The sequence below is a fragment of the Schistocerca serialis genome, chromosome 1 (genome assembly GCF_023864345.2).
Source record: "Schistocerca serialis cubense isolate TAMUIC-IGC-003099 chromosome 1, iqSchSeri2.2, whole genome shotgun sequence".
Classification (NCBI taxonomy): Eukaryota; Metazoa; Arthropoda; class Insecta; order Orthoptera; family Acrididae; genus Schistocerca; species Schistocerca serialis.
In genome coordinates, this window is record NC_064638.1 from 432,247,568 (window position 1) to 432,271,758 (window position 24,191).

General features: G+C 40.9%; 1 protein-coding gene across 3 annotated transcripts in view; it reads left to right on the forward strand.

Moving 5' to 3' along the window:
- Nucleotides 1-24,191, forward strand: part of LOC126472549 (uncharacterized) — a 202,802-nt gene that overhangs the window by 101,372 nt on the left and 77,239 nt on the right. For 2 of the 3 annotated variants that reach the window (XR_007586415.1, XM_050099941.1), the window contains exons 2-3: nucleotides 20,735-20,850; nucleotides 23,075-23,190. Coding sequence is in view for 2 of the 3 variants with exons in the window: in XM_050099941.1 (XP_049955898.1) it covers nucleotides 20,735-20,850; nucleotides 23,075-23,190 (232 nt within the window). In the remaining variant the exon portion in view is untranslated. The remainder of the gene's footprint in view (nucleotides 1-20,734; nucleotides 20,851-23,074; nucleotides 23,191-24,191) is intronic. The other variant, XM_050099942.1, reaches the window with a different exon arrangement.

Consider the following 24,191-nt stretch of genomic DNA (forward strand, 5'->3'; position numbering starts at 1 on the left):
TTTTCAAACTCCGATTTCTTTATAGTTTTTCGATTGAGGCGCTCTTCAGAGCATTTCCTTGAAGAAAACTGTTCCAATTCATGCCAGTTCCTTGGCCAGTGACAAACAGTAACTTCGTCTACACCATATTCGGGAGCAATTCTTTTATTGTTTCTCCTTTGTCAAGTTGTTTCAATGCCTCCAACTTAATATTCAAAGGAACAAATTAGATTTTCTTTGTTGCAGCAGTCATTTTTAGGTGTACAAGCAAAACAGTCAACAAAGAAACCGAAACGCAACACTGTACTTCACGGATAATTAAAAACAAAAAACACCACTTTCAACTTGAATAGGTTGTGCCATCAGTGGCTGGGGGAAACGGATCGAGGTTTGAAACGCAGTACTGTAGCTTTTTTATTTTATATTAATTAATTAATTTATTATCAGGCCCGGATTGTTGGGACACACATTATTCCGAGAATCTAAATATCAAGACTCTGCTGTATTTAGAAAAAACTTATGTAAGCACTATTACAGTCTTACGAAATAGTGATGACAGCAATGATCTTTTTAAAACATTACTTTCGTCACTCTTTTTTAGCCATAGAACACTATATTTTACCCCTTAGGGAGTAATTACTTCCAGGTTGGGAACCACTGCTCTATGAGGATATGGTGGCCGAGCGGTTCTAGGCGCTACAGTCTGGAACCGCGCGGCCGCTACGGTCGCAGGTTCGAATCCTGCCTCGGGCATGGATGTGTGTGATGTCCTTAGGTTAGTTAGGTTTAAGTAGTTCTAAGTTCTAGGGGACTGATGACCTTAGATGTTAAGTCCCATAGTGCTCAGAGCCATTTGAACCATTTTTTAAGAGGATATGCAGGAAATAATAACCAAACGATTAGAAACCATCCAGTGATTATAGCAGCGTAGTAGGGGTGTAACATTAGGACTGGGACGAGTGAGGCAGTGATCACGAGGATAGGGTACTTCTTGAAAGAAAAAAGAAAAAAAAATGGAAAAATGAAAATTGGAAGGAAAGGTGGAAGTACTAGAAAAGACGATGAGTCAAGAGAAGTCTTTAACTATATTAAGATAATGAAACATTGTTTGGAAATTATTCCGACATAAAGATATTCAGGTCAAAGATCACTTTGTTTTAGGAACCGAACAACAGTCAAATGAATATACAAAATGAAAGCGATTAGATGTGAGCGGCATATCGCTCGATTGCTGTCAGAAATACCTAGCTTCAGAGGATGTTACGATACAGTACTTGGCGCAACTTTCAACGTGTGTGAGAGATGGACCACTACGTGTAAATTACCTAACACACGAATTAAAGCAGCAGTGAAGCACATTGCCATGCTTTGTAAGGAGTGGTTGGAGGGACAGAGCACGTAACTATACATAAAGTAAAAGTTCTTTTTATCCAGTGAGTGATGATATTTATTCGCAACTAAATGTCTGGTTTTAAGGAATGATGTATATTGTAATGCATACGTAGCAATACAACCGTGTTTCCTGTCTACCGTCTATGACAAATATCATAGAAATGAACCACGTAAGTTTGTCAGTGACATTTCTCTTCTGTTTCCAGCACAGTTAATGTTTATAAGAATTTTATGTAACGTAGAAATGTACAAAATGAGGTATGGTACATGAGACTTGCAGGGCTGATGTCGAGTTATCCTGACTTATTCACAGCCGTCCTGATGAATCAAACAAAATCTCAATTGTTCCAAAAACTGAGGTTTCTTTTTCCAAGTTAAAATATTTTTATAAAATAGTTCCGTTCAGCAATGAGTCATGCTTGGTTATCTTGTCTGGCAGTTCAAAAAAATAAAAGCAGTGTGGTGCGAAAGATCACAGAGTTGTTTGGGTTGAGTGGTGATGGAGTATAACAGACAAGCCCTAACTTCACTAAAATATTTACGTTGTACAGTGGCCGTTTGATTTGGCAGTTATCAGTTGGAGTAGGGTGGTGCCAATGACCACCGGTTTTTGTGGCATATTCCATCAATACTTGGTGGAAAAATTATATTAAAAACTGAAACACACATTAATAATATTCCACAAGAATATTTGTTTTCCGTTTCGCTGTGTACCAGTTTTCGGCTTTTTATGCCATCCTCAAACAACTTAAGACTAACCTGCAGTACGTGATGGATAATTGAGTTACTTTAGCACATTTTATACCATTTGTGAAATAAAATTGTTCGAGTATCACCTAGAAAGCAGAAAGCCGGTTTACAACGAAATACGTACTAATATTATAAATGAGAAAGTAACTCCGTTCTGTTTTCACAGCTAAACTGCTGACCCGATTTCGATTGAATTTGTTGTGGAGATAGCTTGAACACTGAGGAAGAACATAAGCTATTTCAGAAAGCGTGCAGTACAAGATATTTATTGATTTGAAGAAAATTACGCGAATTACTGGAATCTCATTGAATGGAGCAAAGTTATCTTCAGTGATGAGTCCCGCTCCGAACAGAGCCCCTATGAACAGCAAAGACGTGCCTGGTGACGCCTCGGACAGCGGTAGGATAGCAACCTAACTGTTGCCCGCCAGACAGCCCGACAATCAGGAGTGAGGGCCTGGGTGCCATTCCTTTTCGTAGCAGGACCACTTTGGTTCTCATCCGCGGCACCCTTACAACAGAGCGTCTCCCAAATTGAGAACATTTGGAGCGCTTTTGCAGAGCCCTCCAACTTGCTCGGGATTTTAGCGATCTAATGCGCTAGTTGGACAGAATTTGGCAAGATATCTTATAAAACTTCCTGGCAGATTAAAACTGTGTGCCCGACCGAGACTCGAACTCGGGACCTTCGCCTTTCGCGGGCAAGTGCTCTACCATCTGAGCTACCGAAGCACGACTCACGCCCGGTACTCACAGCTTTACTTCTGCCAGAACCTCGTCTCCTACCTTCCAAACTTTACAGAAGCTCTCCTGCGAACCTTGCAGATTGAATTTGTTATGGAGATAGGAGGGTAGGAGACGAGGTACTGGCAGAAGTAAAGCTGTGAGTACCGGGCGTGAGTCGTGCTTCGGTAGCTCAGATGGTAGAGCACTTGCCCGCGAAAGGCAAAGGTCCCGAGTTCGAGTCTCGGTCGGGCACACAGTTTTAATCTGCCAGGAAGTTTCATATCAGCGCACACTCCGCTGCAGAGTGAAAATCTCATTCAAGATATCTTATAGGAGGACATACGACAACCCTATCAACAAACGGCAAGGCAAATAACTGCTTGCTTAGGACCCAAAGGTGTACCAACGCGTTATTGGTTTGCTCAATTTGTAAAGCTGTTACTCTTGAATAAAGTATCTGATTTTCGGAAATTATATTCATTTATTTGTCTGTGCATGTACAGGGTGATTATAATTAAAGTGAAACTTTCAAACCGCTGTAGAAATAACACTACTGGTCATAATGACGCCAAATTGCAATGGAATATTATCGGAGAAGGGGGGAAACGTATGGAGGAAGAAAAATAGTTGCAAAATGTAGGAGTAGATGGCACTGTAAGCATCATACACTACTGGCCATTAAAACTGCTACACAAAGAAGAAATGCAAATGATAAACGGGTATACATTGAACAAATATATTATACTAGAACTGACATGTGATTACATTTTCACGGAATTTGGGTGCATAGATCTGAGAAATCAGTACCCAGAACAACCACCTCTGGCCGTAATAACGGCCTTGATACGCCTGGGCATTGAGTCAAACAGAGCTTGGATGGCGTGTACAGGTACAGCTTCAACACGATACCACAGTTCGTCAAGAGTAGTGACTGGCGTATTGTGACGAGTCAGTTGTTCGGCCACCATTGACCAATTGGTGAGAGATCTGGAGAATGTGGTGGCCAGGACAGCGGTCGAACATTTTCTGTATCCAGAAAGGCCCGTACAGGACCTACAACATGCGGTCGTGCATTATCCCGGGTTTTTCCCGGATCTCCCCGTTGTCCTGGGTCGTATACACCCTGTACTACTTTCCTTTCCTGTTCCACGCGCAAACAGAACGAGGGAAAAACGATTATCTGTATGCCTTTCTTTGTATGGGTCCCAATTTCTCTCATCTATTTTCGTGGTCCTACGCGACATGTACGTTGGTGGCATTAGAATCGTTCTGCAGTCGGTCTCAAATGCCGGTTATCTAAATTTCATCAACAATGCTTCACGAAAAGGACGTCGTCTTCCTTCCATGGATTAGAATTTGAGTTCACGAAACATCTTCGTAATACTTGCGTGCTGATCGAACCTACTGGTGACAAATCTAGCAGTACGCCTCTGAATTGATGGGATATCTTTGTTTAATGCGACCTGGTGGGGATCCAAAACACTCGAGCAGCACTCAAGAATGCGTCATACTAATGTTCTATATGCCGTGTCCTTTATAGATGAGCTACACTTTCCAAAACTCTTCCAGTAAAACTAAACTGACCATTCGCCTTCGCTACTACCAAATTGACGATATCGTTCCATTTCATTTGGCTTTGCAACATTATGCCTGGGTGTTTAATCGATGTGATCATGACAAGTAGCACAATACTAATGTTGTATTCTAAAATTATAGATGTTTTTCCCACTCACCCACATTAACTTATTGTCACTTTCTCATACACCGCACCGTAGCCAGCAAACAGCCTCAGAGTGCTGCGCACTCTGTCCGTCAGATCACTTATGTATGTCGAGAATAAGAGCGTTCCTTCCACACATCCCTGGGGCACTCCTGACGATACTCTTGCTCCTGATGAACACACGTCGTCGAGGGCAACACGCAGTGGCGGATTTAAAAATTTTGCGCCTCTAGGCACACCATATTATATGCCCCCCCCCAAAAAAAAGTTTTAAATAATAAATATTACCCGATCACTTTACAATTACCGTTTTGGGTGGGAAGGCTGTGAGCGTTTCCGTACTCTGCTATTCGTTGTTCTGAAGGGCGCGTCAGCGGTCTAGTCGCGCTCAATCAAAATGTAATACGGCTCCTGAACTGTACTTGGTTTACGGCAGCGGATAAAACAAACTTAAAACTGCATTGTGTTAACACATTCTTATGTCGAAAAACAAAAGAAACGAACACAAGGAAAATAACTTTTCTTTTATGGCCTAAAATTTCGGCAGTGCGTGTAGGAGACAACGGATTTTTGGGGTCAGCTGAAGAACGGGATACAACCGTCGACTTTGACAAATGACGTCGCTTGTCGTTCTCACGATTTATTCGTATGGAGGTGCAGCAGGGATCGACTCTGGCGCTTAATTAGACGAGGAACGTGGTTTGTGAAATCGAAGCTGACCTCAAACAAGTCATATCCTTAACATTGTGTTCGAAATATGAATGCACGTGCTACATGTCTACCATTTTCTCTCTACTGCATTCCTTTGTTTACGAACACTCGTCTTTGGTGTTAAATCTGTGTAATAAATCATCTCTGGCAAACAGACGAACAAACACAGGACTGGATTTGCTATTATTAATTTTACAGACTAGTGTGGAAAAATCAAATTTGTTCTATAATCTAATAGTTAGAATAATTTAATTTCATTGTCGCCTGTTTCTTTGTTGTCAGTGAACAGTAGAACCACATTCGCCGGCTGGAATTCGTCTCGTAAAGAAAACGGGACAGTCCTTTTTTGGCTTCTGTTTAACGCGTCGCCGGAATTTTAGATGAGATACAAATATGTTCCAAATATTCTTGACACTGTCTTTCTAATTTAAAAAGCAAATAATTTTTGCAATTTCTTGTAGTGACGTGTGCTGGATCGACTCTTATCCCACTTATTGTTATAACATTTAAGCGATTTCTATGGGCAGAGAAGACAGACTACAAAATTTAAGTGTCTACACGCAAATGCACCTTTTATTCCAACAGAAAATAAAAATAACATTTGCTCGAAGAAAAAAAGCTTAGTTAAGAAATTTAATATAAAATTTGCAATGCCACGTACTATTCGATTGCACAGAGTGGGAAATTTGTTATGGTGCAGACTGCAGCACAACAAATGAGACAAACTAAAGTTGGATTTTTCTTCTTTTTTCCCCAAAAAAGAGATTAAGTATATAAATAAATAAAATTTTTAAACTGCTGTGAAGTGTATTTCACACATTATTAGATACTCTGCTAATGTTCTTTTTGTATAAACATGTGTTCAACATGTTTTGTTTAACGGGTGCCATTAAATCAAAGCTCAGATATTGAAGACCACAGAGCTTTCACATTAATTACAATAATGGAGGGCTGACTTGATACTTCCCCGTAGTTTCTACAAGAAATTTAAGTAGAGTCGGGTTTTACATACAGAGACCCACACAAGTTACAGTATTTAAGAAACTGCTGATTAGTTTATCACAGCTATTCAGAGGTCCCCGTATTTTCACGGGGAAAACGTGGTAGGGTTAAATAGAAGCTGACAACATTCTCGGAATAATAACGTTTCAAATACTGTATTGTAGATTGCCGTCCTGACAGCTTACTTCAAAATATTTTGAACAATCGTGAAGATGATACCAGACAGAAACCCAATGATAAATTTCCATTCAGCCACCAAGTAAACTGTATATTTTCAAGCTTATATTGTCGAATTTCGCTGTTAAGGCTTATTTAAACTAGCAAGTTGTTTAACAATATTAAAAATTTTTGTCGTTTGTAAGCGCAGTTATTGTAAAACGTAAAAAGTTAAAATGAGTGCAGAGCAAAAAATTCCGTCCCCCTTAAGGTGCCGCTCCTAGGCCCGTGCCTAGTGGGGCTGTATGTAAATCCGCCACTGGCAATATGCTGGGTTTTGTTACTTAAGAAGTCTTCGAGCCACTCACATATCTGGGAACCTAATTCGTCCGCTCGGGCTTCCGTCAACAGTCTGCAGTGTGACATCCTGGCCAACACTTTCCGGAAATCTAAAGAGTATGGAAACCGCCTGTTACTCTTGATCCATGGTTCGCAGGATATCATTCGAAAAAAAAGGCCAAACTGAGTTTCGCACAAGCGATGCTTTCTAAATCCATGCTGGTTTGTGGAGAGGACCTTTCCTGTTTCAAAGAAATTCATTACAACCGAGCCCAGAATGTGTTAAAGAATTTTGTAGCAAACCGATTGTTAAGGATGTTGGTCTGTAACTATGTGCGTCCATTCTTTTACCTTTTTTACACGTGGGACCTACCTGTGCTTTTTTCCAATCGCCTGAGACTTCGCTATAATCGCAGGCTAAGTAAGGAGCCACTGCTGCAGAGTACTCTCTGTAAAACCGAACTGGGATTGCATCTGGACCCGACGACTTATTCTTTTTCAATTCTTCTGGTTGCTTTTCTACGCCAGGTTGGCTATTTATATGTACTCCTTGCGGGAGACTTTGCGACAGTCAAATGACGGTATGTTTTTACGTCCTCCTGCGTGAATGATTTCATGAACGTGAAATTTAAAACTTCAGCTTTCTTTTGCTGTCTTCTGTTACCATCGCTGAAAAGTCGACGAGTGACTGTATAGAAGCCTTCGCCCCGCTTATTGATTTTACGTGTCACCAGAATTTTCTCTGGCTCTCGGCAAGATCTTTTGCTAAGGTATGACGGTGGATGCTGTTGTATGATCCTCGCATCGATCTTCTTATGGACGCACGAATTTCTGTTATCCATTGCCTGTCGACGTTTGAGTGTCCTTTTTTAAATCGATAGGGTAACAACCTCAGCATTTTCCGAGTTTTGTTATTAAACCACAATGGGTCTTTTCCATTGTTGAACCCATTATTCGGTGCATACTCCAGCGCACGATTTACATTTTATACTTTGCCCATGCGTCCTTTATACTGGAACTAAATGTGCCCATTCATTGTCTAAGCGGGATGCTAATAACTGCTTTTTGTAGCATAATACTCTGCTACCCTTCGTAATGGATTTATTAACTTCCGTAACCATCGTCGCTATGATGACATAATGCTCACTAACCACTGTATCTCTATTGTCACTGTCGACAAGGTCAGGTCTCTTCGTAGCTACAAGGTTTAAAATATTTCCATTGCGTGTGGGTTGTCTAACTACTTGTTCCAAGCAGGTTTCGGAAAACGTGTTCAAAAGCACTTCGCAAGACTGCCTATCCGTTAAGTCTTATAATGAATCCATTGTAGTCCCAGTCTACACTCGGTAGAGCAAAGTCACCTCCGACTAATATTGCATGATCTCGGGATTTCCGGGTTACTGAGGGTAGACTTTCTTTAAATGCTTCTACAACTGCTATGGCTGAATCGGATGGCCGTTAAAAACATCCGATAACTTAAATTCACCTAGGCCTGTTACTCCTCTCTACATAACTTCAAAGTCAGACTCAGTTTCGACCTCGATAGAAATACTATTTCTGTCGACAACATTGAATATTCCCTCTCCTATGGCGTCTAATCGGAGCTTTTGTTTCCGCTTTCTGACAGCTCTCAGTTCCGAGAATAATTTGAGCGCGACATTTTCCTCGAGGGCAGCAAATTCAGGAGCTTTGCAACGAGTACTTGGACAATTTACGTCAAACTTTTGACAGTCAAGGTGTCTACTTTGAACGCGATCTGATTTTGCGCTCTGCACGTTGAATGGCGAGCGTTCATCACAGGACCTCAAACTATCGCCAGTTACACTTCCCAAGTGCTCTGCTGCCGGAGTAGCCTCTTCCTTTGTGTAGTGCACCCCTGAAGTTTTAAGGGGTGTTCTACCACTGTCCAGCCCATAGCGCAGGACCACAAATCTGCATCCATGACTGTCACAGAATCGACGGAGCTTCTGGTTGAGACTGTCCACTCGATTGCAAAAAAGAGGGCCCGTATCGACTCTGGCTAAGTTATGCCAAATAGCTTCTGTGTATCTGCTACTGCTTCCTTAATATACCAGTCGGATAACGAGGGGTTGTCATAACGTTTTAATTATCACCTCGAAAATATAAAGTTAAATAATTAATTTTTGTTAGTTTGCTGGTGCACGTCAGTAGTCTAGCTACTCACTGAAAATCCTAAGTCACAGTACCGCTAGAGGTCCGAATTGTCGCAGCGCACTGATAAAGTGAAGTAAATCTGCGTTTTAAAGAAAACAACGCAACAACTCACAATGAGTTGGGGAAGTTGTATGGCAACAGCACGCCACCATATGGCACAGTGGTTAGGCAGGGCAGACGCTTCCAGTGCGGACAGGAAGAGTGACTGACGAAAAAGGAAGTGGAGTACCATATCTCTGCGAGTAATATAGAACTGCAAGAGAACTGGAGGCATTTATGCTCCAAGTCCATCACTATCGAGACGATAAAGGAAAAAATGAAAATTTGTCATGGATCAGTTTTCAACACCTTGCGTGACGGAAGTCACCGCTCACTGGACTGATCATATCCATTCAAAAAACCTTTCGGATTGAGGCAAGGCCGTAGTTACTGGAATTCCAGTACCTGTGCTAGCAGCTATGTCAGGCCCGTCGGAATGAGATGCGCCTGAGTCAAAGCAGCAAAGGAAGCTCACCACCACCGAGAAAGCCGGCCTCTGTGGCCGAGCGGTTCTAGGCGCTTCAGTCCAGAACCGCGCTGCTGCTACGGTCGCAGGTTCGAATCCTGACTCGGGCATGGATGTTTGTGATGTCCTTAGGTTACTTAGGTTTAAGTAGTTCTAAGTCTAGGGGACTGATGACCTGAGCTGTTAAGTCCCATAGTGCTTAGAGCTATTTGAACCATTTTTGAACCACCGAGAAAGACGAACACACATCCTTCATGGGGCAAGGTGTTGTTGACTATTTTTTCGGGTTTGCCACGGTGTGGTCTAAAACAATCGACGACAGAAAAAACGACACGCCATAAAGGAATCCTCCGAATGGGCGGAAATCGGTAGATGTCATGTACGTTTGCAGACAAATACATGATTACAATTTTACAAAAAGTGAATAATTTATTCAAGAGAAAGAACTTCAGAAGTTGAGCAAGTCAATAACGCCTTCGTCCACCTCTTGCCCTCATGAAAGCAGTTATTCGGCTTGGCACTGATTGACAGAGTTGTTGATTGTTCTCCTGAAGGGTAGCGTGCCAGATTTTGTCCTGTTGTCCCATTAGATGGTCAAAATACCGAGCTGTTTGAAAGGCCCTCCCCAAAATGCTGCAAAAATTCTCGATTGGGGAAAGATCTGGCTGGCCAAGGTGGGGTTTGGCAAGTACGAAGACAAGCATAAGAAACTCTCGTCGTGTGCGGGTGATCATTACCTTTTTGAAATGTAAGTCCAGTATGGCTTGCTACGAAGGGCAACAACGGGGCATAGAATATTGTCAACGTCTTCGGCCTGAAATCTCATAGACTGGAGTAGAATTGTCTCCAGTTATGAGGCCCGCTTCAAACAGAGCCCCGATGGCCAGCGAAGGAGATGCCCTGGACAGCGGTGGAGTTCCAACCTGATTGTCGCCCACCGTACGCCCGGCAACCACGATTAATGGTTTGGGGTGTCATTTAATTTCATTTCACAGCACCAGCTTTTTGGTTGTCATATGCGGCACCCTTAGAACACAGCTGTAAGTCAACGATGTTCTAGGACCCGTTCTCTTGCCATTCATGTCAAGCCATCCTGGTGTTACATTTGAGCAAGATAATGCCCGACCGCACAGGGCTTCAGTTTCTATTGCTTGCCTTCGTGCTTGCCAAACCCTACCTTGGCCAGCAAGGTCGCCGGATCTCTCCGCATTTGAGAACGTTTGGAGCATGATGGGCAGAGCCCTCCACCTCCAACCAGCTCCGGATTTTGACGATCTAACGCGTCAGTTGGACAGAATTTGGCACGATGTCACTCAGGAGGACATCCAGCAGCTCCATCAATCAATGCCAAGCCGAATAACTTCTCGCGTAAGGGCCAGAGGTGGGCCAACGCGTTATTGACTTGCTCAATTGGTGAAATAATCCGGTTTCTCTGAAACTGTAATAATTTTTTTGTCTGTACATGTACGTCAAATCTACAGATTTCCATTCCATTCGGATAATTTTTTCGTGGTGCGTCGTTTTTTCGTCTTTGAATGTAGATCATACTCATACGGATGAAACTGTTGCAGAAGCATAATAAACGAAATCCCCTGACGTGGTTCTGGGAGGCTGCGAATCCGAAGCGAAGCGGGAACCTGTCCAAAGCTATTTTTGCCCTACTGCAACACCCCATTGTGCACAGTTCACAGTCACGCACGCTGCTTCTTTGATTTGTCGATTTTTGCACTCTCCGTATTCTCTTGACATGGACCCAGTGAGTTCTCCCTCTTCCCCGGATGAAGAAACCACTGGGTTACAGGCAATTCCAGAATGATTTTCGGGTGGATCGTTTCCCGCACGGCGAAAATCCCTCCAAGTCTTCCATGGGGAAAAATGTGTCACATTGACTGGTGAATACGTAGGGATCTCACACTGTCGCCAACCTTTCATGATCGCAGCTCGATTGTATCGAGATGTTAATTAAAACGTGATGACTGCCCCTCAAAGAACAACAGTTGTCTTTGACGTTAACATTGTGTTCTCTCCATGTTTCCAACCTAACTGCTCTATTATTAAATTTAGATAACGAGAAGATAACTGGTAGGTGTGTTTTTACTCATTTGAGATAGCAGGCTTAAGCTTGAAGCTGTTTGCTATGGATCTGCTGTAAGTGACAGTTATCATATGGCTATATCTTTTGTGGCTGAGTGCGTGCACCTAATTACTCTGCTCGAACCTTAAAGCAAATTTTACAATTTTTCACAGTGTTCTACAGCCCTTCGATGGCCATTTATAAAGTTTTTAAAATATTTCATTTATTGGCACAATTACAATGATTAATGGATATGTCTGTATCCCCGTAGGTCGTCTGTATATTGCTATGACTACGACTTTTCCCTGTATTTTATACAACTGTATAGCTGCTGTTTCAAAATGATTTTCCACTCTCAGCGATTCAGCTTCACACCTTCTTTTGTACCTGATACTTGATTTAGTAAAGATACATACACCTCCGCTTTTCGCATTTTCTCTACAATACTGACTTGCCAACTTATATGGATGAATATTAATGATATTGTACTATTCATTGCTACCTCAAATTCTAGTGATTTATTTCTAACACATTGAATATTTAGGCTTAAAATCTGCAGGTGACTAGGGTACGAACTGGTTATAGCTTTATTTACGTTTTTTTTTGCTGTCATGTTCGTTCCCATGTCCTCGTGAGGTACCAAAAGTCCTTGTGAAGTACAGGTTTCCTGCATCTCTCGGGACGAACCTGTACATTGGGCTGGGGTGAATTGCTTGTTGCTGCTATTGGTGCTGTTGCTAATGTGCTTAATACTGCCATTTCTGTTGTTGTCGGTGATGATGTTTCTGACACTTCCAGTGTTGGTTCTTCCACTGCTGCTGTGCTTTCTTGTGAACTTGGAATCTTTGCGTTTTTCTTGTTTACATCTAAAATAATATTTGGATGATGAGGAACTGTAGTTATTGTCGTTCAAATCGCTGTCCACTGTTCATTCTGTAAACACTTTGTCTTTTTTTTACATGCTTTGCTTGTGCTGATGATAGTTCTAATGCTTTTACCTCTTTTTGAAGTGCTTTCGTTATGGAGTCTGGCGATGCGATTATCATTTTGCTTTTTAATTTTTTTTATTTCCTTGGTTATCAGCACTCGCTGTTTGATTTTTGTAGACGTCGTTTGCGCCTCCCAGAAGTACAACCAAGTCTTTATCGTGCAGATTTTTTACCTTTGCGGATGCAGTATTTTTTTTAATTTCGCCAAGTGGGAGTCCCGATTTCACTATACTACACGAGTGTGTTTTAGTTGTTATTCCACGATCATGGCAGTCTGAAAGCATAACAGTTTGCTGTTTTTGAAGTTCACTGTGTGGGAATCGTTTTGTATTGTTTTACTAAAACTTCGGCACAATTTTTGATCGGCTCATTTACATTGACCTCATTCACGCTTGTTTTCGTCAATAAATTTTCTTTTCCTACCTTATTCACAGTGCTGTTCTGCTTTTCCCATCGTTCATGCGAACTCTATGTTGCATTTTCACTATCGTAGGTTGAAAGTTCTTGAAATGTGTTTTCGTGCACAAAGCTTGCCTTACTTTCACAGGTTTCCCGATTTTGCACTTAGGTCTTGCTGTTACTGCCCTTCTCATTTGACAACTTTTCCGTAACGGACGAATTATGTCGCGCGAGTTTTAGCATGTTCAGCTCACTATTTTCTTGTTGTATTTTCGAAATATCCGTTTTCAAACTACCGGTTATGAACTGTAAGCTCGTATGTATGTGGATGTAGATGTAGGTGAAGCAACTGTATTTTTTAAGAAGATTTTACTATGCTCAACTGGAGCATACGAAAGCATAAATCAGATACAATACTTGAATGGAAGTTAATTGTTAACACGAGGTACATAATTCGTGTACGAGACCACACAGACTAGTCCCAATCACATAAGTTTGTTCAAGGAAATATGACGATTGACCGAATGAATAGTTCGCTTCAACTATAAGGCATTGTCTCATCTTGCCCATTGCAGCTACTGACCTGTTTCACGTAAGTCACGCTTCTGCGAATTAAATGTCGATGACGGATGAGGCCTCCAGTCAAATCGAGCAAATTCAGCTGCAGTCAGACACGAATTGGGGCAGATAGTCGATGACGGCCTTCAGTGGAATATGAAGATGAAATTAAGAAGAGAAAAGAGTGACGCCGATGTTCCACAAGAAGTAGTTAGGCTGATAAAAGAAATGCAACGGACTTCTAACACTGCTACGAGCGTTTAATACTGATTACGTAACTGTTAATGGTAAAGTTGCTGCGCAGACGTCCGTTAGAAGGTGCGGCCCACGCTTCACATCCGCCGTCGGGAATTTGTACGAATGTAGCTGCTTGTAGCTGGAACAGCGCAGTTGTCGCAGGTCGTAACACGGGCGCTCAGCTGTCTTGGACTGTGGTTCAAGGCACCGACGATAAGGTGCGCCGTTCAGATAAAATGTTACGTTTCCCGAAGACTATTAGGAGACCGTTCCATTCTCGTTCCTTTCTCTGACACTATTACCAAATTCAGGAATTCCTTTTATTTGTTGCTAGCAACCGTCCGTCAGTTTGTAAACAGAACGATATAAGTTTGAGCTGGAATGGTATCTTGACGGTTCTTACATCGTACAGAACCTCCTATGGTAAAAGGATGTACAGTCGCGATCAAACTGTCCAGTGTTGCTATTTGCCCGATGACAAGTGACTGAAATGTGAGAACATATACAAGATGAATCTCAAGAAACACAAGCACCGTATTTGTGTTCGCTAATGTTGCGAGGCCAGATCAGTCAGTCAACCAAACTGTTGTTCGTGCAGCTGTTGAAAAGGCTGCTGCCTCTCTTCAGGAACCACAGATATACCTCCTTTGTGGCTGTACCTAAGATAACATTCTGCGTATTATTCTCGAGGCACGCAAGCACCCCACCTCGTCAAGGCTCAAGGTTCATGGGGCGTACATGATTATAGCGTAGTTTCAAGGAAATTAATCAAATCGAAATAACTACGACAATAGTTAACACAAGATTAATATCCTGAATATGTTGGCAGTTGAGAGAATCCCAAGAACAAAACATAATGTCTAGGTTCGACACCGAATCAGCCACATAAGACCTGCATATAACACAACTTATCCACTGAGGGTGTGAGAGGAATGGTACCGAACTTTTCACATATTTCAGCCAGGTATGGATATGTCATATACGTCAAAGATTACCAAATAAAATTTATTTCTTTGCTCGGCATCTCACAACATAATATACCTACACACAGTGATGCGCCAAAATATTATGACCATTGTACATGAAGCGATAACGGAAGTGAATAAGCTGAGTAGAGGCAAATGAGAAATCATTCAAGCAACGATACGGATTGCAAACAGGCAAATCGACTGACATACACTATATGATCAATTGTATCTGGACACCTATTGGTGTCCAACCTATTAATAACGGTACAGTCAATTTCTGAAGCTTGTTAAGGGGTAAATAACTGAATTTATTTCTTTTACACACGATTACAGAACACCTTTTTAATTATTACAAATTTTAATTGTACATTGGCCATTTTTAGAATCCATATGTCATAAACCATATATGGATTCTACAGATGGCCAGTATTAGATGGAAGCTGTCATGATTAACAACATTTTATTTTGTTGAATATAAAAGATATAAAAACATGCGCATAATATATGTCAGTGACTTTTCACTACATTTAGAATGATTATTTTTTTTTTCCAATAGTACTAAATTCTGGAGAATTTTGCCATTTTATCGTGATAGTTATGACGATGCTTCTCGTAGAGAGAGCGGAAATGTTAGGCAGAAATATGGGGTGTGTCCAGCCTTTGCCTTTATAATGGCTCATATCAGTTGGAGACACTTTCAATGAGGTAAGATGTCAGAATGTCTGTGGAGGAATGGCAGCCCATTCTCCCTCAAGGTTCAAACACTAGAGAAGTTAGTGATGTTGGATGCTGTGTTCTGGAGTGACGTCAAAAGTTTTGCCTGATAAATACCGCTTTATTACATGGTGCATTGTCATGCTGATATGAACGATCATTATTTCCAAACCGTTCCTCTACTGTACACAGTACTCAATGCTGTAAAATGTTTTCATGTCCTTCCACATTTGGCGTTTTCTTAAGCGCAATAGGGAGACCACACCACAACCATGGAAAACACCCTATACCATAGTAGGACCACCTCCTCTGTATTAATGTACTTCACTGTTAGTACTTCACATGATGGCAGGTAGCGTTCTCTAGACATTCGCCAAAACCAAAACCTTCCATCAGATTGCCACAGAGTATAGCGTGATTCATTACTCCAAATTACTTGTTTCCAGTCATCCACTCTCAAATGACATCGTTGTTTGCACTGCATGAAATGTCACTTGGCATTGACTACTGAAATGTGTGGAAATGAGGAGTTGCCCGATGATTGTACCCCATTCTTTTTAATTCATTACACATAGGCATTGTGCAAGCTGTACCACTGTTAGCTCTTTTGAACTCACAAATGATTCCTTTGGCTGACTTTATGAGGTTTTTTTTTTCAATCACTCATCACAATGCTTGACAATCCTTATCCACAAGTGCATGAGGTCTCTCTTATCTTTGCTTAGATGTGGTTGTTCCTTTGCATTACCCCTTCACCACTGCATTACCAACAGTCATGGGCAGCTTTAGGAGGATTGAAATGTTCCTAATGGATTTATTAGTCAGGTGACATCCAATGACTGGTCCACATTCAAAGTCACTGAGCTCTCCTGACCACCCCAATCTGCTTTATGGCTCCTCTACTGGCTGACAATACAGTCCATGTCTCATGACATCTAGCGGTCAATTATGGATTGTACTGAGCTGTCCGGATACCTTTGGTCAGATAGTGAAAGCGACTTCAATAGGAGGCAGATTGTTACAGACCAGTGCCTGTGTACGAGTATGTTTGTGTCCTACTGTCGTGGACATATGTGGAAAGTGGTTGCCACACAGTGAAACTATGAATATACGACAAGTTGCAGGTGTCTACGCCTCATCATAGAATGAGCAGGTAGGAGGCTTTCGCATGATAGGTGGCAGTCTGTGGCCGACTTGATGACAGAGTATGAAGTTGGTGCAGTCACGAGTGTCCTGGAGCACACCATTCAGCACACATTGTTGAAGACATGGCTCTGCAGCATATGACCCCATAGATGTTCTCATGTTGATGCAAAGACATCGTCAGTTTCTATCTGAGTGGATCACGTTTCTTGTTACAACATATTGATAGTCATGTCAGGATACTATACCATCCAGGCAAATGGCTGGCCTGAACGCAGGCCAGTGGGGGCAGCATTATACTATGGAGGCATTAATTTGCGATTCCTTGTGACCCCGATAGTAATAGAATGCACCGTGACAGCTGTAGTCTGTGTGGACATTATTGCAGACTAAATGCACCCTTTCATGCTTGGTGTCCTCTCTGATGGTGATGGCATCTTCCAGCAGGATAGCTCTCCATCTAACAAGGCCAGAATCATGCTACTTTGTGTTGCAGACAACAAAACTGAACTCACATTGATGTCTTGGCCACCAAATTTGCCAGGTCTGAACCCTATTGAAAATATCTGGTGGTGCCAGTTTGAGAACATTTTTCCATACAAGTGACTTACTATCTGACAGCCCCTCCCCCCCCCCCCCCATTTCCCATTTTCCCTATATCCTCTTGCCCATGTTAGTTTACACTATTGACTGTGAAACACACTGGGTAAAAACCTCTCACTGGGGCGTGGGTGGGCAACAGGCAGTCTGCGGCTGGATCTGGCTAGCAATTAGTTTGAATCTGGACTGCAGAAGAAATTCATGTGAGAGAGTGAGACACTCACATTGTACTCCACCCATGACACATTTTTGCATATTCACCATTTGGCACGTTAAAGGAACAAACCCTGCCTATGTGACCAGCCATTAAAAGCATTTTTGGTCAATTTTTTTTTTAAGAAAAAGCTTGCTAACAGTGTTTTTGAGTGTTAACACACTAAATTTCAAAAGCACCAATGACCTACCTGTGGTCAAAAAACACTAAGTCACCCCTAACCACTGGTAGACTGGAACTGCCCATCTCATTGCTATATTTTGATTTTCTGTCCTTTGTCGTATTAATATTACTAAATAATCTTTGAGCATTAAGGATGTATTAGAAGATTGCAATTTTGAAACTGAAGGTAGTATGCTCTGAATTAGCTGAAACCAGTTGCTTTTATAAGCATTTTTTCCCATGATGCCTGGCATCCCATGTTGTGTCTACATTTACTTACGTGTCATGAACAGTGTCTCTTTACTATCAGTGCTACAGAAACTTTTAAGAGAGCTATTGTAAAATGTTGTATGCACAGAAACAATGTTCAAATGTCATATGCACATAAACAATGTTCGCATCCCAGAATAAAAGTAAACATCTGAAGACTGTGTGGATATTAATATACTCTTGAAAACATGAGTTTCGAGGCATAATTTGTTGTTTGATGTGTTGGGAAGGAGGTGTCATTCATATTTGTGAGTTACTGCATAAACATTAACTTTAAGGGCTATGAATGCTGCTGTCATGTCACATGATGAGCCGGGCTGTGAGTGCTGCTGTCATGTCACATGATGAACCGACTGTGTAAACTAAGTTGACACTTGACATGGCGGCTGATGGGAGTGGCTGTATATGAGTAATGCCTTTACAGTCTCCCAAAAGTCACTGTGCCGAGTGTCGTCATAGTTTGCAAGTTTGGTATGTGGCTCAGGCCAGCAGGTCACCATACATTGCCCAAGCCTGCACTACGGCATCACTGGCAGCCCTCTCTGCTTAGTGCCCAGGCAGTGGCTAGTTTTGCCTGGCTCTTAAACCAGCCCTGTATGTGGGACAATATCAGGTGCCAGTTCCACACTCACATATCACCAGCCTGAAACTTACGGAAACTGTGTGGCCTACGTATAGATACCTGTTTCACATACCTCCGGAAACCTTCCAAGGGCTTATCAAATCCATGCTACCCAGAATTGCAGCCTTATTGTGTTCCAATGGTTTATCACTGTGCTGTTAAGCAGGTGGTAATAATGTTTTGGCTTAACAATATAAATTTTATATATGAGCTGCAATGTAATACAGGTTACATTGGTATTGCAACATATTGGTGTAGCATTGGCACTAAGTGTTTTCTTATCTTGTTCTGAAACGACTATGCCAACAATACTGTGCATGAATACCCCATGAAATGTAGCAAGGGGATTCTCAAATATAAGATCACGGAGTCAGATACTTTTTAACCTTCATTTACATTTTACCCCCTTGATCTGATATGATATCTTACAATAGCCTCATTTGCATGTATTTGGTGTAGCAATATTATCACAGGCAAACCTTTGTGTTAAGAGTTAAAATGTGGTACTGTCAGTCAGTAATTCAATCAATTGGTGGCATATCAGTACTGTGTTAGGACAGTAGCTTAATGCATTTATTGTAAATTTACGTGGAAATGTTTATTAAATTAACTTATCTATCAACCACATTGTGCTGAACTTATGATTGTGAAATCATGAAGGTATCATGTGAAGAATGATTGTTGAACCGATGGAAGAATGAACTAACTGTGAAAAGGTGTGTGTACTAGTGCACCTCAAACTTTTTATTGACAATCCTTCTGTTTAAGCACATTAATTAACAACCCTCCAAAACACTGTTGTAAACATAAACGATTACAGACAGCATACAACATAACTGATAACCTAGTTTCTACATGTATTTTTCTGCATGAACAATATCCTAACAACCCTCTTTACTGAAACTCTAATAGAGTAAATTCTTAACAAGCCCTTTTGTTATGACCATCACATAACACATTATTGAAAGGCTGTGGAAACTCCATGTGACCTTGTTGAATCCCAGCAATGGTGAGCATAGTCTTGAAATCATACAAGATATCTGCTTCATAAAAAATGAAGTGTTTTGGTAATGTTCCACTGTAATACAACTTATAATGATATTGATACTCCAAGCTACTTCTCTTTTCTTTCTCAGAGCAACAATATCAGAACAGTTTTGGCTGAATAGTGCAGTTACTCTCTGTCCTCATTGTTACTTGACTACAGGACGTTTCTTGGTCTCCGTAAAATATCAAGCTCCATATTCATCAATAACATGTGCAGATAACTCTGAAGAGTAGAGAAGAATACATTCTTATTTCATTTTTAAATGTTCTTTCCATTTTCTTTGAAGTGTGATACAGAGTGGAGAACATTTTAAAAGCAACAAATTCACAAATTATCTCTTATTCCATGACTGTGAGGACTGAAGCCTGCTAGTCATGTTTCATGCGGCCAGTGCTTTTTCAACCCATGACAACTGCCACATAAAACACCACTTTGTTCGAGATGAGTCTGTATGTTCAGATTACGCATGTTTTTAGCTACTGTGTTATTGTTGGTACTAGATCCAGATGGGTCCTCTAATACATGGGTGTGATTTGTGCTCTCCTGTAATCACTAAGGAAAGTTTTCTGCTTAAGACATATTTGAGAAGGCTTGTGAGTGATATGCTCTAGATGAGGCAACTTTATGTTTTTCATACATGCTTCCGACTGCTAAGTTTTACATTAAATGATTCCACATCACTGAAAGTTCTGCTTCTGATCGGACAGGGCAGAATATAATGTATGATTAAATAAATAAGTGGATAATCATCTTAACTCACATACAAAGCCTTCCTAGCTTATGGAAACAGATTATTTCTTCAGGAGAGAAAAAAGGAAGTAGTTGAGGTAGGTAGTACAGGGTCATCTAGTTCGTAGATGCAAATAGACTATCTCTGTGCAGTGGGTTCTGAATGAACTCACAGTCTCAAACCTCTTCCAACTATTTCTTCTGTCCTCCCTTACAGAAGAAACCTGCAGCTCTGAAAACTAAGAGTGGTTTTACTTTTTTTTATTTTTCATGTTGCTGCTGGATGTTTTGTGCATCTGAAAGCTTAGTACTGCCCAGGTACTCTCTGCCTCTTTCTCTTTGCAAATGGAACAAGTTTTTCTTTGAGATTTTCCCTTTTTATACAATTAACTCATCATGTGGATGAAGTGGATGAATATTTTGTTATTTTAATGAAGTACAATGAGTGTACAGGCAGTTTTACTTATATTCTTTACTGTCACTTGCTGTTTTGTTGACTGTTTTACTATAAAAATAAAATGAGGTTATACCACATAAAAATCCATTTTGCAGGTAGCATAGAGAAACCAACTCGTAGCAACTTGAAGAAGGTTGCCGCTCAGCTGCATCGATCACTGGCACAAAAAGGAATTGCTTTCCTTGTCAATCATGGTATTTCAAACAATAGGGTGAGTTAAACTCCATTAACAGCAACATGTTAAATTTGTTATCACATTTTAAACTCAAGCATAGAAGTGCTGTATGTATTGACACTTTGTAGTTACATTCAATAATTTTTTTGTATCTGAAAATGCTCTTTTGGGTGACTAGTTATATGATTCAGTTTACAGAGCAACTTCAGTTATTTTAGAAAATTTATGAGGTGTTCCACATCTGATAACTTTTACATGAAAAAAAGATTAATTTGTGGGAGATGTAAAATGGACATTTAAAGAGTTCTGAATTGTAGAACACTCATGACAAAATGGCATGTTAACAAGAGTGTACAGAGTTTCCATGTACACTTGGTACTAGTCATAACTCCCCCGGATGGGACCTCCAGGCCAGCAATGCCATACAATCATTTCATTTCATTTTGTCAGTATCTATTACATGTTCTTCCTTTCTTCAAAATTTTAAAAGTGATTGTGATTTACTATGTTTATCTGTGGTGCATGGCAGAGCTCGAATCCAGTTTGTGAAAGTAATTTCATTCTAGGGGCCGGGGGGCAGCTGAAACTCCCCTGCTGGGCACACCCATGGGAATTTAGGAGGAAGACACACACACACACACACACACACACACACACACACACCACACACACACCTGTCAAAGCAGCCATGTCAGATACCATCTCAACTGCAATTGCTGCACAGCATTTTTTGTGGGCATGATCACCAACCAGCTGTCCACCAGAATGAATGGCCACCACAAAACTGTGGCCAAGAACAATGTTGAGCATAGAGTTGCACAACACTCTAAATGCTTGAGTTCAGTGGCTCCTTCACAACCCACTCCATCTGGTACATTTGAAATTTGTCACGAACATATAGCCTTCCTGCCATCACCATCATTTCTAAACTATGTAGATGGGAACTGTGCTTGCAACATGTCTTCACTCCCATAATACTCCTGGCTTCAGTCTCTGCTCAACCACTGTCCAATAACTTCCATCTGACAGTTTCTCCTTTCTCTGTCCTGTGCACCTCTCCAGTCCAGGCTTCCACATCATCTTCATTGTGCACTGTATCTCACCAGCTTCAATACTTGTGTGTCACATTCCTAGCCCATGCACTCGCTACCCCCTCCCTCCTGCATTCCTAGCCCCGCACATCTGCTGCTTCCCTCTGAGCTGGTAGCTACCCATCCCAAACTTATTCTCCTGCTTCCTCTCTTTTTGTCCCTCTATGTTCCCTACCTCTCAACCAACACAACCCCACCTCACTTCTCTTGCTGAACTGCAATCTGATGGTGGTGGTGATGGTGGTGTGTGTGTGTGTGTGACTGTGTGTGTGTGTATTTGTACTGTAGCTTGTCAAACAGTTTCTTCCGAAAGCTAGAAAAATTTTCATTACCTTTGTCTCTGCCTGTTGACGAGTCAGCACTTCTGCTATTTAGTGAGTGGTCACCTTTTACACTCTGTTTGAAGTTTGCTTACTGTAGAATTACTTAATCTTTCTTTCAAGGTATAGAGAGAGAGGGGAAGGGGGGAGGGGGTGAGAGGGAGAGAGAGCACAGTTTCAAAGGAAATGCATATACATGTTATTTTTCTAGAATTTTTCACTCTCATTTAATAAAAGTAAAATAAACCATAGTTAAATAAATAAATAAGTAAACCCTAGCAATGAAGTAAATACCACTCTGTTTTACTAAATGTTGTCCTACTAGAGACAGATGTCTTCTGACCTGAGAACTCTTAAGCCTAGCCACTTGCAATGGAATATATAGTTTAACAGTGAATGTGAACTATTGGGTACATTCGAAATTTGTCACAAACATATAGCATTGTCAGTGATGCTTACATGCCAGGATAAAAAGAATCGTATGAATGTGTACCATGGATCAAATCCTAAAGCTTTGTAGGTATCAGTTTGACATTTAGTCTCTGCAGCATCAGATCATGATCAGCTTATAACTGCTCTTGAAATAACTTTTAGGAGGATGTTCATAAATTTTACAAAAAAAAAAAGGATGAAATTTAAGCTTTACACAGGAACATACATAGTACACTCCAACCCTAAAATGAGTTGTCAATAGTGTGTGATGCTGGTTCTAATAATGTGGGACAGTAAATTCTTAAAAGCCAACTTTTCTATCATTTTTTCTTTCTAAAGAGTGATTGAAATGATATGTTAGTATTATGTCCACAGTAAATTTTTGTGAAATGTATTAAAATACTCTCTAATTTACAGCTGGAAGCAGCATATTCAGCAATGGATCGATTCTGTGACCTACCAAGAAATACAAGGGAGCTCTACTTGAGACATCCACCTAGCAACCATGGATATGTACCTCCAGGAGTTGAAAGGTAAATTTTAAGTTGACAGCTACCCAGATATTGAGAAAGGCTGTGCCTTGGAGCATCTAGGCATGTCTTGAAATCATTGCCGCCAGAAAATAGTGGTGAAAGAAGAATCTTTCTTATTCCAAAGGAAACAAAAATGTTTCCCTGATGAGGCCAGGTGCTTCAATACTTATGAGAAGATAGACAGCACAGTTCCATGACCCATCAACATTATTAACAATACAGAAAGACAATAAATTCAATATTGAGAAAAATTGAAAAAGGAGTCCCTTAGGACCCAATCCTTGGTTCAGTGCTGTTCATAGTTTAATGTATTGCTCTGCCATTTATTAGTAAGTAATAGGGCAAAACTAGTAATGTTTGCTGATAATAGAAATATCTTCATCAAATACCCGGTCTCCATAATGCAGGAAACAACTTACCAACTGCAGAGTGAATAATTTGGACATTACCTTCTAACACTTTCCAGATTGAAATTATTCAGCCATGTTCGAAAACATCAAAAATGGAAACGTTTCAACTTTTTCAATTGTTCCTACCTATGTTTCTATTACCAGCAAGGCAAAATTGCGAGTACTTGTTTTAGAAGTTGCTGATTTCACTTGCGTATCAATTGTAAAGTCAAGGCCAATTTAATATTAAGAAAATGTCATTGAAAGCAGCTGAAAAATGTTTGAAAAGTACATAAATGCATTTTCCAGAATGAATCTTTAACTGTGCAGCGGAGTGCCTGCTGTTGTAAAATTTCCTTGTAGCTTAAAGCTATATGCGGGACTGGGACTTGAACCTGGAACTTTATGTTGGAGAACTGTGAAGTTTGGATGGTAGGTGAGAGGCACTGGTGGAAATAAGACTGTTTGGGTGGGCCTAGAGTTGTGCTTGGATATCACAGTCAGTAAAGCTTTGCCTGCAAATTTCAAACTTCCAGGTTGGTGTAAAAGTCTGGCACACAGTTGTAATCTGTTAGGAAGTTTCAAAACATACAAAGTCCACTGCAGAGTGAG